Below are 18,076 nucleotides of genomic sequence, written 5' to 3' on the forward strand. Positions count from 1 at the left end.
AAGTTCCAGAACCACTTCTTATGATATTGCAGATGGATCCAGTCCTTACCCAGCCCTAATTTCCATCCCCACCTTTACAGCCAACTCTACCATTCACTTGTACTGATATATTTGAAAGTAGTGCTGAAGCTGAAACAGCTGCATTTCAGTAAGCTCAATCAGTCCCTTCATCCATGGCAACAAGGGACCCTGATGAGGTGAAATCATGTTTGGTCACTGACAGTACTGAACAGACTTTAAACAGAGAGGTGGCAGTGAAAGGGTTGTGGGGTGTAAAGCTTTAGAGTTATTTCTGCAGAGTGATACACCTCCATGGTGCCTGGCTGTGGCTTTAGACTATTGGAATTTTTAAATATAAACATTATTTCAGAAGTTGTCTGGTTTGAATAAAGCTTAAATGATGCAGTGACTGTTTCTTCTAAGCATATCTCACTACTTTTCATCTGTAAACTAAAACCAGACTCTAAGACGACAGTTTTGGATGCCAGAAAATTCCTGAAAACCTTTTCTTTGCATGTATAGTAGCAATTACTGAAGCATCTGCTCTTGTCCTCAGAAATCTAACACAAGTACTTTAAGCTCAGGAATAATCTAGTAAAACAACAGGAAAACTGCTTAAGCTCTCAGTTTCCTCCAAAGCTTAGAAGTTAAAGTTTCAGTGACTGCTCCAATTCACCAAACTTTTTAAAGGACTCTATTTCTCTGATGCTTAACCCTTCAACATGTTCCATAGCCCATGAGTTAAATAAGGTGATCTGGCATTTCCTAGGAGTAGCAACAGTAACCATAAGTAACCTAAAAAATTTGACTATTGAAATGGACCCAGAATGAAAAAGCAAAGCATTGCATTTCTTTTAAGACAAACAAAGACAAACAAATATATAATCCTACAAGACCAGATTTTAAAACCTTGAGCTAAAAAGACAAAAAAAAAAAGACACAAATTTGCATAAGACCATGCTTGTATGTATATAGCACAGCATTTAGCTGGTGATGGGTTTGTTTACTTTCCTTGTTGATCATGACCTGATGACTGAATTCCAATGATTTAAAAATGCTAAGCAGATTTTTTTTAGTCTGTAATTGCAGTTAGTGAATTCAATTTAAATTCATTCACTTTCACCACCAAATAAAGCATAAATAATAACATTTTCTATATTTCCTATCCATTCTCTCACTCTCTGCATTTCTTTCTGTATTTCTTTTCTTCAACAGATCTAGTGACAAAGAGGCTGTGGGCTCTCAAAAGGACTAAAAGCATTTCCTACTGCTCCATCCTCCCCTGGAGTTTCATACTTTGTCTTTAGTGTTGTGGACTCTCTGATGTTGTCCCAAGCACAGATAAAAGGTCTGTGATACAAAAGCAACAGGTAGTACTGAAAAAAATAATTCAGGAAATTCATGGGAAATATTCCAGGAGACATCAGAGTGGCAGACTGGGATAAAGAAAGAAAAAAAACAATATAAATCTGAAACACCAGAGTATGCAGAGATAAAAGATCATGCCAAAGAGCTACACAATTTTTCTGAACAAATAATTCTTGATCTCCTTCCTGTGTTGTTTACACTCCTGAAGTGAGATTTCTAACTGCTTTCAGCCACCTACTCATGGTCGTACATTCAACCCTATGACCACATACTACATTTTGCCTCACTTAATTTTATATTTCACATATAAAAGCTTCTTTCACATATCTCAATGCTATACTTTTTTAGTAGGGGTTGGATGGGGAAATCACAGACTGTAAGGTAAAGAAGCAAACCCTGCATCCAGTGAACCCTACATCCACTGGCATAACTATAGCTTTACTTTTTCTCACTCTCTTTTGTTGGCTTTCCTATGAGCAGGTAATGACACTCATTTTCAATTATTACAACCTATCTGGATCTTAATTTATTTCCTTGAGTTACCTAAAATATAGTGATTTGCTTCAATTCAGCTTTCTGGTTAAAAAATAACTGTGCTTGCTGTACTCAATGAAGGACAGCAAAATCACTACATCCCAAAGAAAGGAAAACAGCAAACTTGAATCATAAACTTGGCATTACAGCTAGAGATTTACAACAACATATGGTCATTTGCCTCTAGCTCTCTTGCACATGCTGACTAAAATAATCCATTGAAACAGAAATGTCCTGAGTTGTAAGAATAGAAACTGATTGCTAGATCTGAGCTTTTTACATGGGCCCTGCCTGTAAAGAGGATCCATAAAGAGAAAATTTTCATCTCTGAAAACGAGCACATTTCTGAGCCCGGACTTATTTTTCCTTATCGCCTAACAGAGACATAAGCTAGCTTTGTAATTAGTGTATGTGAATTGAACTGACAGTGACAGGCACAAGGCTGCAGGTGCTACTGCGCTACAAGCGCGTTATGGTAATAGGTGAGATACAGAGCCTCTCAAACAGGCTGCTCAGACATGGACACAGCCAGCTGTGTGGGTCTGAGAGAAAAAAGTAAACGCTAACAAAAGCGACTGAGGCTTGTGCGGTTTTCTGCTTCAGAGGTTTGGGGCATTTGTTGGAACAACTGTGGAATAAAAGAACAGGTTTTGCATTTGTAGTTTGGGAAGTGCCATTTAGATAAGCAGCTAAGACATCAAAGACTCCTGCAGTGAAGCACCAGGGCATAGCAGCTTAGTGAGACAGACCATAGCCAGAATTCATGAACTAGTAGAAAACCAGGCTCATCAGTGCACACAGAGCACCGTACAGAAGAGCTAGTCTAGACCAGATGCGGCACAGATATCTCAGCTTGGCTCAGAGTGCAAGTTAATAAGCCTCAGTTCTCAGCAGAGCTTACCAGGTCAATGCTCATACAGGGGGGATCAAGCTTTGTTGCAGTTCAAACTGCAGTAAGGTGTTCAGGGCCCTGGTGTTAGCCCTTTATGTGTACACCTCAATTAACCTGCGGTTGCTGGCTCGGGCTTCTCACACCTTTAGTCCCTACATTTTGGGTTCCTAGCTTATCTCGAGAAAGGAAACTTGGATCTATCCTTATACACACAATTGTAGCTTTTCATAAAATGCAAATTCAGGGAGCTGACCAAAGCCCTTGACAATAAAGCCACCCAGTTTGTTGTGGAAAAAAAACCTACTTCAGGTCAGAGAAGGCTAGAGATGCATTGAAAAACCTCAGCACTTCTAATCTGACCTTGCCCAACAGCAACATCACTGATAAGAGTGATCCATGTCCCTTCAGTCATTGCTCTTTCTGACAGCAGTACCAATTAGTGCTTCATGTGGTTGCTGCCCATTAGAACAAGACCCTTCATGCTAACATTTAAGTTTTCCTTTCCTTCTCTGCTACCTTACTCCTTCATGCTGAGAGCATAATGACGAAATGCAGAATTTAGCCTTAATTGGATCTCTGCAATGTTATCACCTGAATTAGCTCCCCTGTGAATAATTATCACTGCCTAGAGGCTGACAAATTGCTTCCCTCTACTTCATGATTGTCAGGAATTTCAAATTATATGCTGAGCATGGGGAGGATAGAGGGGGCAAAGGGGAGAAGGAAAATGAAAGCCTAGAGAAGCTTAATTATTACGATTATTAAAATACTTGACAGAGTCCCATAATCTCCATGAGTCCCAAAAGGGGAGAGTGACAGCAAAAATTTTGCTGGGGCAATTGGGCAAAAATCCAGTCTGACAACAGACTCGTACAGTCAAAATGAAACTACAGCCACTGCTCCCAGTAAATTACAAAGGTAATTCCTTTGCTATTCACTACCCCATTTAAGCTATGGACAGATGCTTGTTTAACATCTCATCTACACCTTTCATCTTGCTAGGTAGATGGCAAATTCTTTGCAGCATAGACTGATAGAAGCATAAACATATGTGAGGCGATAGTAGCAGATTGCCATGCATTTAGAGTAGCATATAAGAGTTTGAGTTTTGCTAGAAAAAGGTTTTGGCAAAAAGGTGCTTTTCCTGAGAACACTCGTTCCACATCTGGACAAGACCTCACACAGAAACACAGTGTGTCATTACTCCGCAGTATCCATTTCAGATATTGACAGAGCTAAGAAATGTTCATCTTATAAACCCAAATCACTATAAAAGTGTAATGCTCTTTGCACATTACTTGAATTGGTCAAATAGGGCTTTTATCCAATTTTCTCATTAATGATGCTGTGCCTGAAAGATGGATCCATTTCTCAGTTCATTTCAAGGGAGTTCCTCTGACTTCTTTCCCACCTTGCCAAACCAACAACACATGTCAGGTAGCTGCTGACATATTCCCAAGAGAAGGCTCTTCCTGCTTACCTGACATACAGTGACCTCTTCTGATTAGTCCTCAGGGAGCCAGACCCAGAACTCATGCTGTGATTCATCATCTGCTCACGCAGGTCATGGATTTTTGCCTCAAATCGAGCGTACTCTAAGGAGATAAGAAAACCCCAGAGAATAAAGATATTTTAGTTTTCTTGACCTATATAATCATTAGAGCTGCTAAATGCAAATTAACATTAAATTAACGAGTGTAAGGCATGTCTTGAAAATTGAGGTCTAACAGAACCTTGAATTAATGTATTATCTTAGGTAAATATATGCCCTTTTTATTGTGGTACTTGAACATTTCAACACTGGCTAGGTGAGGAATCAGATATCTAGACCCACAGTCCGGAAAGGAAACGAGGTTTAAAGTGCGTTAACAAATATTTTCCAGACTGTGGAAGGGATGTTGAAATCAGTTTTCCACTGTATCTTTCCTCCTTCCAAACAATGTGATACCTTGTTAGGGTCAGTGGGACAGTGCACTGAAGGTCAAGCAATTACTGTAAAATCCCATCACAATGAAGGAGATATTTCCATGTACAATTATCCCCAAAGCAGCTGGAAAATCATTGTATGAGCAATTAGCCACCTTTTTTACACTGCCCTCTGAGGCTTGGGCTTGGTTTCTTTCAAATAGGTGGAGCCATATCTGGGTCTTAGGGTGGGTGATCCCAGAAACTCCAAACCTAAGCTGCATAACAATGGCACAGAACTCTCCCCTCCCCAACTCATTCACGTCCAGAGTTCTACTGGTGCCTCTGCAAAATGCTGTGACCTGCTGCCCAGCAACACGGGATCAGCTAGAGCCCTATCACTTGGATTTGAGACTCCTCCCTGACAGGACAGCCTCATCAAAGGTCCCTCCAGCTGCCATGTTCCCCTTGCTCATTGGGTGACCCAATGGGCTGAGCTTTGGTTTGCAAGGAGAAATGTTGAGGTTTTGGAGTCAAACTCTAATTCCTTGAATCTGAGAACCTCCAGCAGCACAGAGAGCCATAATTCAACACAAACTCAGGAAACCTACTGATGTGAGCTATAAGACTAAGCTGAGGGGGTGTAGAAAATGCATTTCAGTGAGTCAGTGACGCTTTAAAGAGTAAGATATTGCAGACTGATGCCAGAAAAGAGAAGATGGTGTTCCCTGCACCTCAATGTTTTATTATAGTGATGCCTTCAAAAGAAGGGTCCTTTTCCCCACAGCAAAACTAAAGCAGAAGTGAAATCAACACAAGGTTTCCTCCCTCAAAAGATGAAGGTATATTCCACCAGGTCCCACTACCTTCCAGCTTAAGCAAATCTTTACAGTCCATTTATTACCCATTGGTCTGCATCTTGTTTGTTGCTCTCTGAGCTACATAAAAATGCTGTAAGACAGCAACATTCACATTTTTCTCCCAGAAGAACTCAACATTATTTTTGTTTGATCATTTGCTGTTCCTACTGGCTCAGTTCCCAGAATGTCTAGATGCTTTGCAACAACTAATTCATTTTATTCTATGCACTCTACATTTTCATTGGATAATAACACCTGACCTTTCCAAGATCCCGCATTTTGCATAGACACTAGCCACCTTCAAGTTGGCTTAGAAGAATGGTTTGATTTGGTGTTTTGTGTTTGGGTTTTTTCCCCCTCCTTCTCTCTTGACACATTTTACCTTCTTTTCCACTGAGTTTCCTTGGCATTACCTACTCAGTCTGTTAAGTGACAGTGGCTACTTTGCTCGTCAGCTGGGAAGCACTGCTGTGGTATAAGACTCTTCAGTCTTCCCACATACCTATGACTTCACTGACTGCAACCAAAATTCTGTATGTCAGGAGAAGAGAAACTCCTACATGCAGACTGTATTTTAGATTTATTCTGTAGCTTGTTTCTTGCTCATTTCTTTCACCTAGAGTACATCTTTAAACTTAGAAATTTAAAAGCACAAATTGTCAGTGGAACTAAGGCTCCTACAAATTCATCTTGTTTTTTTTTTTTTTAAAGTGGGGTTTAGTTTTGAAGTGTTTATCCCAGTGTAGGATTTAAGTTTGCTCCATGTGAGTCATATTGGTTCTAATCTCCTGCTTTAGAATTTATTTAGTAAATAATCATCTTCTGAGCAAAGCTTTGTTTAGCTTATATTTCATTAAAACAAATCTAACATTTCTTCTTGGCAAATAGGAAAGGTGACCTTAAGGACCAAACCTTGCATTTCTCTTCCTCATACAGTATCAGTCCCACACAAATAGACAAAACATTACAATTGTAAGGCTTGTTACTAGCTCTCTTTCATTTGTGGTGGATACACTGAAGAAGACAGTAAACATACACTGTAATTCAACTTCTTTAACGTTTTACATCTGGGCAACACCAAGGATATGAATGATTTACAGCAGAGCAACTTTCCCTTTAATAAGCATACCCATCCCAGGCTGACTCTGTATGTAAGGTGTGGGAGTAACTCCCAGATTTAGACACCAATCTGGAGAGTGAGAAGAGAGGACTGCAAATCTGATTTTCTCTAGCACAGAATCCAGCTATTTGCAACTTGAACATCAGATACTCAAATGACTACAGCTTGGTCAGATGATGATATTGTATCTTGTGTTCTTACTTCAGAGCACACTTGTAATTTAACCAATTTTAACTGTCTTTAAACTTATTCTGAGTTCAAGAATCTCTCTCTTTCTGGGAGATCTCTTGAAATCACAAGACATGCTAAAAATTGTCTAATAAGTGTGTGATGGAAGCTCAAGGTTCAAGGTCCTCTTCCCTGCTTAATACTAAAAATATCTGAAAAATACTGAAGTACAAATGATATTCTTTTACTTTGTTCCTTGAGATGTTTTTTGCTATGGATTTAAATATATAGATAATTTGAAAATAAACCCCAAATTTATGGGACTGCATTTTCCTACTGCACCTTCTTCACTTTTTTTTGGTAAAAAATACTGAAATGTAAACTTGTCCCTTCCTCCTGGCAAATGCCCAGGCCGAAAATTGCATGACCATCAATGCAGCAATATTTAACTCAGATCAGATCTGTTTCTTTAATCTCAGTCCTCCTAGATCTCCTACTGATTCCTAGATACTACAGTGACAGATGCATTTGAAATGTGAACAGAAAAAGAAACAGTGATGCTCTGCCATCAGAACTGCTGTGATGGTTCTGCCTACTGGGAAAGAGTCATTTTTTTCTTAACACTTCTTTGTACGTTGGGTCATTCCAGGCGAGCTGTCTCCTAGTAGCTTTGCATTTGTTAGGTGTGAAAAAGGACAGTGCTGAAGTCCAGAAAAGTAGTTAATGCTTCCTTCAAATTCAGCACTGAATCTAAACCACACACTTTCAAGGCTCCTAAACAATTAAAAGGACACTGAGGTTGTGACATACTAACAAAAAATACAGTCAAAGCTGATTCACTAATTTCGTGCTCTTTGAAGAAAGGGTTCTCCCTTTCAAAGAACATGTTGCTACTGGAAATGCTTCATTAGCAAAAATTCCCAAATTTGACTTATTACAGTCCATCTGCAAAGTTCCTACCTGTTGCCTGATTTAGTAATGATTTAACAACTCTGGTATCTTAAGAAACTGATATGATTTAACAACTCTGTTATCTTAAGAATCTGATAAAGCTACACATTCAGCCAGAAAGGCAAATGGGCGAGCAAACTGTAACCTAAATTATTTCTGGGGTCAGAACTGATGATACAATAATTTGTGCTGGCCTGTGGCTCTGGGATTGTTGCTGTAAAAAGGGGAAATGGGGTGGAAGGACGTGTTTGTTCATACACCAGTTTAGAGCTGGGGCTCATGGCAGGATAGGCAGACCTGAATTTGATTGTCCCAAAGACACAGATAGGACTGATTTCCCCTGGAGAGCTGGTGGCACTGTATGCAGGAGAGGAGATCGCTGCTGTGAGGAGTGGCCCAGCTACAGGGAGAGCAAGACCGACTTTCAGGGCTCTGGAAATGCTGCCACAGGCAAATCCCCATTTTGCCAAGAGTCTGTTTTCTAATGTTGGCTCCACTCAACTCTCTGGTCAGGGAGGAGGCAACGAAGAGTCAGCTTGAATGGCTACAATATGAAGTTCCCCCAAGCTAACCAAGGCCAAACCAGCACATTTATCAAACAAAGACACCAGTTTGAATAACTAATGTTTGCCAGCTTCATACAGGCAAATAAACAGGATAAATGGACAGGGAGCTGGTGATTTTCCTTCCACCTCATTCCAACACCTTGCCAAGCACTATATCTGGGACTCACTCTAACCTTCAAATATTGATGCAATCCTTTCCCTTCCAAAGTACTTGGACACGTTGAAAGGCCTGGATAGATCTTTGGGAGTTAACTTCAAATACCCTGAAGCTTCTCCTTAGGTCACATACTGAAAATCAAATCAAGGCAAATGGCCAATCTTGTTAAAAAAAACATCTAAAACCTCAAATTCAAAATGATATACTTCAAGTTTAGCTGACCAAGACCAAAAAACTGTGATCTACAAAATCTTGACTAATCCACTTTGGTATCTCAGGGGATGCAGATACCCAAGGTTTTGCTGCTGAAGTGATTTAGATACCTAAAATCCTGCCAACTCATCTACCCACTGTGCAAGTGGAGACCGATGTGGTGGGAAGGAATTGTTTTAACACACAGACACCCCTCCCTTTTGAGCTTCCTGTTGACTCCCTTTGGTGGTCCATGGTAACACTTGGTATGTGAACTTTTGTGAATCTGATTACTTAACACTTAGTGTCCTAAGTCTCTCCAAATATCATGAGTTTGTGAGATTTGTGATGGATGCAAAGAAAATAAGGACAATTTGGGATGAGTTTTGCTGTGATGTCCTTTCATATACATGGAGGAAGAACTCGTATTAATAGAAGCAGTATATTGAAATTTTAGTTTAAAAATTTTCAAAATGAGTTCATGAACAGCCTAGAAGACTGAGGATACACAAGAAAGCTCCTTGAAGTCTTAGATGCTTTTGGGAACCAAAAAATGAATGCAAGAAATTTAACCTCAAAATAAAATAATTTCAGAATATAAAAATAGCAAAGAGGGAGATATTATATCTTATGGCTTGATGCTACTTTTTGGTTATGGAAATAAAGAATAGCTATGTTAAATGAATAAATATTCTGCAGCTTTTCTGTGATCAAAAGTTGCAGAATTTTACAAAGCCACACCACTGTTATTTTTCACTTTTATGTTTATAACAAAGATTGTAGTATTGATTGAATTTAGAGAACATGATAACAAAAAAAGCCCTGATCCTACAAGTAAAGCATAGTTATGAAACTGAAATGCTGACATATGATACAATAGTGAAAGTAACAGTTCAGCAGCCCAGTCTATGTCTTTATCACTTGAACACTTTTAGTGCTGGGCCCTTTAGAGAGATAGTAATTCTTTCTGCAGTAGCAGAATTGCTTTTCTACACAAGTCTGTTTGCTCCCAGATGATAAAAGATTTGCTAAAACGTAGAAATTCAAAAATAGAAAGTAAAACTTGAATTGACCAATTTTAACAGACTACATGGCTTAAAAAAACCAAACCCAAACCACAAAACACAAGCAAAACAGGAAGGTATTAATTAGAGAACTTTATCATCTCAAAAAACAGTATGTTGAATAGCTCTAGAAACTATAATAAAGGAAGATCTGCCAGATCAGTTTCTCTGTCAATAGCAATTGGGCATAATTCTAGTGGATTCAGGCCAGCTTAAACTGTCTGAGATTTTTCTTCTGTTCTGTTTATGGGAACACAAACCGTATGCTTCTATGGTAAATCATGAATTTACTACCTTGGACATCTGAGAGAGTGATGTGCACAACACTGTGATTATACTATTATTTATGCTATTTATGTAAGTATTTGTTTTCCTTTGCCTCCTCTTAGTCTTGGCTTAATAGTGTATGATTTAAAATAATAGAACAGATTTCTTCCTCAAGTGAGTGTTCTTCCATTTCTGCCCTTTGCCCAGTGCTGCCCAGTCACCACTGGTTTTATACTTGGAGGTGAGAAGAAGATGAGCAGACCAGCATCAAGACTTGCAAGAACTGGGTCTGGTTCTGCTTTTCCACAGATTTACAGTGTGAAGCTGCGTGAGTCAGAAGGAGTAACTCTCATCATACTGTGACAGCTATGGCTCCTGGATTAACACTGTGTCTTTGGCTATGCCTGCCAAGGACCCAGAATCCCACAGCCCTGGAAACCTTTGAAACTGCTGTAATACACATTGAAAGAGTGTGCAAAAAGACATGAACTGATAATTCGAGTACTTTATGTCTTCTCTTTGGAATATTTTTTTTTTGAGTCAATTTCGTGGCTGAAAGTATCTTTTTTAGATGATTAGGGGTTCAATTCTATAGCTGCAAACATTCACACAGCAGGATAATGATGGTGAAAAATCATTGTGGTAATCTGTGGTAATTTTGTAAGAAACAAACAATCAAACAAACAAGCAATGGTTAGGTACAGTTCACTGTACCTTTGGCTCTTTTATCAGCCTCTGCCACATCTGCCATTGGCCACTGCCAGGGACATAGCTCTGTACAAGACTGGCTTTGGATTTTATATTTTATACTAAATGCTATGCTTTTAATAAGTCCAAAAAATCAGTTAGATTTTCTATCTGCTACATTCATGACTCAAAAGGAAAATAAATGCACACAGTTTTGATGCAGCATTGGCCTTATTGACTGGAGAAAGTGCTGCTCAAAAAGCCTTGCTCCATTCGTGGTGCACTGCGTAACAGAACAAGTGATGCTGCTATTTCTTATCAGTCATATAGTTCCCTTGAGCTCACTCAAAGGAAATGAAAAACACAGATTTCAATACTGGGGAAGGGAAGACACATTTACATTTTATTAGGTTTTATTACTTTGACTATATCTACCTGTTTTTATTGAAATATTTTCCATACCCCTTTTCAGGAACCTTTCAATATTAATGAAACAGGCATGTTTACTGATTTTACTGATTGCTTTGCCCTTTAAAACTTCAGCACGGTAAGGCTATTAACATCTTTATTCTTTGATATTGGTTGGTTGTCTTCTTTTACCAGTATACAAGTATTTACATTTCAGCCTGTCTTCTAATTAAAAGTTCACCCTATATATTTGATCTGCAGCTGGATTCACTGCCTTAATATCACCACTAAATTTATTTTCTTTTGTTTTATTACTATATATAATGCTTTCTCCATGTGTTGCACCATTAGATACAGCCCTCATTTTGTGTTTGTTATGAATGGAAATACCCATAAAACGTATCTTCCTTCCATGATACCTTCGGGTGACTAATAACATATTCTACTTCTAGTCACAGGGAATATAATTCCAAGCCAAAGCAGTCTCTACAAGTTTTAGATTCAAAGAATCTGTTCCTCCTAATGAAAGGGATGTACTAAAATAAATCAAGCTATTACTGAGCAACAGGGACTATGTATCCTACTGAGCTGTTATTCTACCTGCTCCCTTAAAGCCAATCCTTGCTTCAGGAAGTGTCATCTTGGACCCTCTCAGATGGAAATTTCTGCAATTTCTTCCAACCACTGAAGAAAAATCCAAGCAATTCAACAGATTTTGAAAATAACCCCTCACAAGACTTTGCAGAAGATTTTGAGGAGCTTTATCCTGCACTGGATTTTACTGCATTCTCAAAAAATTACCTCCTTGTTATTTTGATGGATGTACCCTGAACTAAACAGGACTGTACTGTCTGTGGCACTTTTTCAAGTTCCCTGAGGCTTAGACTGAGCTAACATTTTGGATAATATTGTATGTACACATGTCCAAGAAGGAGCAAGGCAAATGAAAAGCGGTGTTTCACATGGTCTGCCTTGGCAGCACAGTGTGAAATCTTGGAAAAGTTGGACACATCTCCTCAGCCTGGAATCCAACTTGCGCAGCCATGCTCACCCAGCAGAGCAGCTTATGTCTCATTAACCTTGATAGCTCTGTAGGAATTACTGTTTTGTACAGTGCAGACACATTTCAAGATATTTCTGGTGTTTTAGGCACAAAGTGACTCTGTCAAGGTGAAAAAAAAAAAAAAAAAGCAGCACTTCCCTGCCTCGGAATTCTGTTTCTTCAACAAATATTTATGTGAGATGTTGCAAAGGAACAAAACCTACTTTCTATTAATAGCTAAGCTAATTCATTTAGCAATTTCATCACTTCAGGCTAGTGGTGGAAGACCATATTTTCAGACATTTATTCAATTTCCACAATTCCCCATCCAAAATCATTGCCCTGGGGCATTTGTTACTTATTATTTTTGCTTCATTGCTTTTTTTTTCTTGCTTCTGCTTTTTACCAAGCATAGTTTCATTTTTTGGGAGCTGAGCATCTTACACTGATGTCTTAATGAAGATGCTGGCTTAGCTTGCTTAAGACATGAGTTGGCACAAAGAAACAACACACAGCTGACCACTTCTGGAGTTTCCCAGGCCTGCCAGTACTGGGAAGGCAGTTTGACAGACCCAGCTAACCCTGTAACTCCATTGGGTACGAATTCCTCTTTTCCAGACTTGTAAATGATGGCAAACGATTCCCACCTAACTTCAGCTGTTTATAAATTTTCTCCTGTGTCCCACCTGCCAGCTATGTGGTTCATGTGAGTGTTCCCAAACCCCTTTCAATAAAAATGGATGGTGTTAGCCTGGGTACTCTATTTACACTAACCTGGCTGAGTGTCACTGATCCAGAATGGAAGGAACTCTGACACAAATATATGGATACAGAGCTGGGAGCACACTGTGCAGATGGCATCTGCCCCAACACTGCTGTATGCAGAAGATGCCACCTTGTACTACACCGTGCTGGGAAAAGAGGAAAAAGGTACAATCCCACTTCATCATCTCTGGAAACAACAGCAACTTAATGCGACTAAGGAGGCACAGGATCCATCTAGGAATTACGTGAGAAACTTTTTGAAATAAAATGAAATGTAGATCAGTCTGACCTGGCTAATTTTCAGACAAAAGTGAAACAAAGGAGACACTGCTTAATCAGGGATCAAAATTCCCAGGTGAACTTCTATGAAAATTTATACAAAACCTTTCACAGCTATAAGACATCATATGCTAGTTTTGTACTTATACTTCACAAAATTCTGATATACTCAGAGTGGGAAGAGATAAAAAAGAGGTTCTTAAAAGAGACTTTTGGAAAAATAAAAGGTTTCTTGCTGAAAAGATAGTGATGTGGAAGCTAATGTGATTATATTAATTCCACAAATAAGCATAAAAGTTGTAGTTTACAGTAAAAAAAACCAAACAAACCAACCCACAAATCATTTAAAATCGTCATAAGCCAAAGCAGAAAATTAAACAGTAGCAAGAATACCAGTAGTACCACAGGTAATTATTCATAAAACGGGACAGCCTTACAGACCACCAAAAATACAGAGAACAGAAGGAGCATCAGTAACAGAAACAGACATACTGTGCCAAATACTTGGCAAAAGTATTATGAAAATAAACATGAATATACTTCTTTAGGCTGAACTGTTTCACTACTATGATTAATACCATTTCCTAACATTGGAAATGCCATTAATAAATGATTTACTCCTTGATTTCAAAATCTGCCAGGTAAAAGTTACCTCCCCCTGTTACTGCCTCTTTCCTACACTCAGCTGTGCTGCTTTTCCAGTCAAGGATATCTTCAGCCATCTCCTAAGGTTGTCTGGAACACTACTGAATTAAAAAGTAGAATTCAGCAAAGACTGGAAACAGAACTATCCATTTTTACCATTTAAAAAAAACCAAACCCTTAAAACAATCCCAAATATCCTGAACAAAAAAAAAAAAAAACAATGGATAAAAACATTCCCATTTGTGTATTGATCTTTTCTAAGAGGCAATATTGAGAGCAGCTGCAGAATCGTTTAGTTTGCTAGAGCTTCCTGATCAAAGGGTGGTTACTGTTTCTCATACAAACAGGTAATAGGGAATGGTTCAGCACATTACAAGCTTGAATGAATTTAAACAAGAAAATACATATATTACCTCAAGATAAGTCATGCTTCCTGTACCCTTCTTAGCTTATTACAGGGAATATTTTAAGTCCTCTGCAGTATGTTGTGCACTGGTCCACTAATTAGAAATGGAGGGTATAGCTATGGCCTGGATGCTCAGAAATGCTCTGAGCATCAGATCATTTAAAATTGGACTAATGTCTGACAAAGCACTGTAATACCAGTAAATGCCTTGCAATTACTGCTGATATCGTTGACCTCATTCACAGAATCACCAAAACCCACCCTTACGGCATAAAACAACTGAAGAAGGTTTCCTTTATCAAGTCCAAGTCCTGCTTTTACAGAAAAACAAACCCTAAAATACTGTGCACAAATTCCTACAATAAGTTCCATACTGGCATTTCACAGCTGTTGGAAGGCCACTCAGAGCACCCAGTTCTCAAATTGGTAGACTTATTCTTCTAGCTGAACATGGCTGAAGCTGACTGAATTGGCTTTTACCACAGTTCCTCTGTGTAAATCGCTCTTTTCCATTGCACATTGATTCTCATGGCAGATTTAGAAAGAAAAACACAATTTCACCCATGCATTTCCATTTTGCTAAATAAACAATCCAACCTTAGTTAACAAAGAAAATGTCAGAGTCAGTCCTACAGGAAGCAGATGTCTGCTGTCTCCCTGCTGTGCTGGTGAGCCATGTTACAGACAAGGCTTATAGACCAATAGAAAATGGAAGCGCTGAAAGCTTCTCACCTGATATCCAGGCTTCTTATAGTCTTTCATGATTCTGACAAGCATCTCAGAATAAGAACAGCAACCTCTACAGGTTTTCCCAAGGACCAGTTGTTTGTTCTCTGGAGTAAGTAAATACTTTGTTTTCCTTATGTTATTAGTTTATCAGTGATTTTCTTACAGGAGTCAGTTTAATGCATATCTATCTATCTATCTATCTATCTATCTATCTATCTATCTATCTATCATCTATCTATCTATCTATCTATCTATCTGTCTATCTATCTATCTATCTATCTATCTATCTATCTATCTATCTATCTAATCTCAGGCTGGTTTCTCCAAAGCTCTCTGACTTTCTGCTTCACTGCTTGTAACTGTTTAGGATGATCCAGGTAGGGAAAACCAACAGATGAAGATGATCCAAGATGATGCTTATGATGTTTATGATTAAACAGCTTTTAGCACTGAAAAATGTCACATCCATACAGCTTTTGGAGACAGTTTGGACAGGAATGATCAAAACCAATAAACACTTCAGAAATGTTTTTGACAATGATGAATGATTTAGGTTTCCTATACAGACTCTTCCAAGAAAGAGATGTACTCAGATCGAACGAGAGAATCAGGCGAGATCGTCTGGGAGTGTATTATGGTCTGGGATTTGTGATCAAGTCCCTAAATGTTGTCTGTGCTGGGACAATTGACTGCACCTTCTGAAGCATATTTAGCTCACACTGCAATGCTAAAGGGCTGTATCAAATTGCACTGCCTAGCATTTTCCAAGGACAAACAGGACTTTCTTACATGGATGCCAGGCACCAGAAACTTGCAACTGAAGCATAAGCCTGATTTCTCAGAAGTAATAGGAGATGAAGAGGTTGCCAGTGAGTGAGCAGAAAGTCTTTTGGGGCCCAAAGTCACAATTAGATCTTTTTACAGATGTTTGCTCATTTGTTATTAAAGATCCTCAGAGATGGAGACATATCAACCACCTCAAACAATTTATTCTCATGGTTCACTTTCTTTCTGCAGCTGCATTTTTCCCTAATGTCTCATCTTAAGCTTTTCTGGTGCTTTTTAAGACTGTTTATTCTAATTCACAATGAATGCAAGAAAAAATTATGGCAAACTGAAATATTTAAAGACTAACACTACAGTAAAATTACAAAAAGTAATGAAAAAGAGGAATGCAGCTAAACAGGCAAGCAGGGATGGTTTTGCAAAGGTAAACCTCTTGAAAAAGTCTGCAAGTGTCAGAAATGAGACCTTAAAGAAAATTACTGTATATGAATTGGGACAGATGAAGCTCATTACTGCCTATGGCCTACATGCTATAAAATGGGTTAGTATTGCTACAGAAACCTTTTTGGTGTGTCCCTGTAATTAGCACAAAAGTACTATTATTGTAATTAACTGAATCCCCTAGTACCTAGTGCAATGTTCATGGCTTTAAGCAGGTTAATGTGAAAATTAATTTGTGCTAATTCACACAACATCAGTGACGCCCAAACCAATCTGGCTGCAGTGGCATTTTGTGAAAGAACAGTATTTTTCTGTTGACTTGCACAAGGCACTGAAGCTTCAAGAAACTCATCTTAGCTTTCACTTGTGATAAAATTATTGTGATAATTTTCCATCTTCTTGGGGTAAATGTATTGTGAGGCTTACTCCTAAGCGGAAAAGTGATGTACTGGCTGTTGACATATCAATTAGTAAGATAAAAGATTTGGGCAGCATCTTTGGCCTGGTCAAGGGGCTGCCTGGTTTCAGAGCAGACTATTCTACAGGATGAGTTACCTTTTCATCTCGTTTGACTTCTAGGGCAAAGCATGTTGCAGCATGCACAAAAGAAAGAATATAAAATTCTTTTGTGCACAAAACCTTAAGTCCAAGAGTCTGTAGGATAATTCAGAGGGACTTGAATTAGTTCTGGGCAAGATAGGAAAATAATAAAAAAAAACTACCTGGAGGACTGAGGAGAACATAGTTGACGTCAAGCCAAATCAGTGAGTGGTTCAGTGTTAAGGGACAGGAAGAGAGAAGACAAGTTGTTTTTGTGCTTGCTGCTTTTTATTCTTCCACTAAAATAAAACATCTTGCAGTGGACAGACAATTTCTGTTCCCTGTTAGCTTTAGACTGGAGAAACACTGTCATCACCTGTCAGTGCAGTAGAGAAAATTAAGCCTCACAGCTTGAACTAAACTGTCTTGTAGCTGTGACTATTGCACTTTCTGGACATTGGCTGGCTATGCTAGGATGGCTAATTAGGGCTCTTTTGCTCTCTTTTCTACAGCTGGTGTTAAATGAACTTTGCCTAGTTTGCTTTCCTTCAAAGGGATGCAGTCCCATATGAGTGGTTGTTACGAACCATCCCTCCTTCAGCTCAAAGCTGCTGTCTTTGGTCATTGTCCTGCAGACATGTGCAACCACAATAACCTGAAGGCAACAGAGAAAAGCCTCACAACCTAAGCACATTCCTGGACCCCTTATTGTTCTCTGGCCTCTCACCCACTCCCTTGAGATGGGCAGATGACAGGGCAAATCATAAAGGCTGAGTTCAGGGGTTATTCTTCTAGGAACCCTAAAAAGAGGCTTACCCACAGCTCCATTCAGGGCCACCATCTTCCAGAAAACTTTCTCTGCCACTGAATAAAGAGGAGCCTGGTGGACAAAGTTTCCTTGCCAGTAACAGCAAGGTTCTGAGGCCTTTCTTGTCCTGTCTGCTCAGCACAACAAATCAAAGTCCAGATGTTCTCTCTCTTGACCCTTTCTTTTGCACCCTTAGAATACACATCACAGAACACTGCACCTAATGGTAATACTAAATTATATGTCTGCCCCCACTGCCCCATCAGTTGCCATCTATTGATGGGACAAGAGTTAAAGTTCAGCTCTGTTTTTAGGGACTGTAACAGTGGACTCAGTCAGCTGTGACAAGGACATGGATACAAGTGGGCAGAGGCTTCCTTCACAGCCTTCCCATCTTCTGCATAGCAAGGAAAACCACAAAGCTTCAGGTTTTCCAGTCCTACCACCCCCTTTTCTGCTCCTTGGGCTCATCTGTAACCTCACCAAAGGGTAAGTG

General features: G+C 39.1%; 1 protein-coding gene across 1 annotated transcript in view; it reads right to left on the bottom strand.

Moving 5' to 3' along the window:
• The window catches only part of DLG2 (discs large MAGUK scaffold protein 2), a 420,316-nt gene that overhangs the window by 81,244 nt on the left and 320,996 nt on the right, over window positions 1-18,076 (bottom strand). The window contains exon 12 of the mRNA XM_058830779.1: window positions 4,275-4,389. Coding sequence (XP_058686762.1) covers window positions 4,275-4,389 — 115 coding nt within the window. The remainder of the gene's footprint in view (window positions 1-4,274; window positions 4,390-18,076) is intronic.

This window comes from Poecile atricapillus, chromosome 1 (assembly GCF_030490865.1).
Source record: "Poecile atricapillus isolate bPoeAtr1 chromosome 1, bPoeAtr1.hap1, whole genome shotgun sequence".
In the NCBI taxonomy this organism is placed as follows: Eukaryota; Metazoa; Chordata; class Aves; order Passeriformes; family Paridae; genus Poecile; species Poecile atricapillus.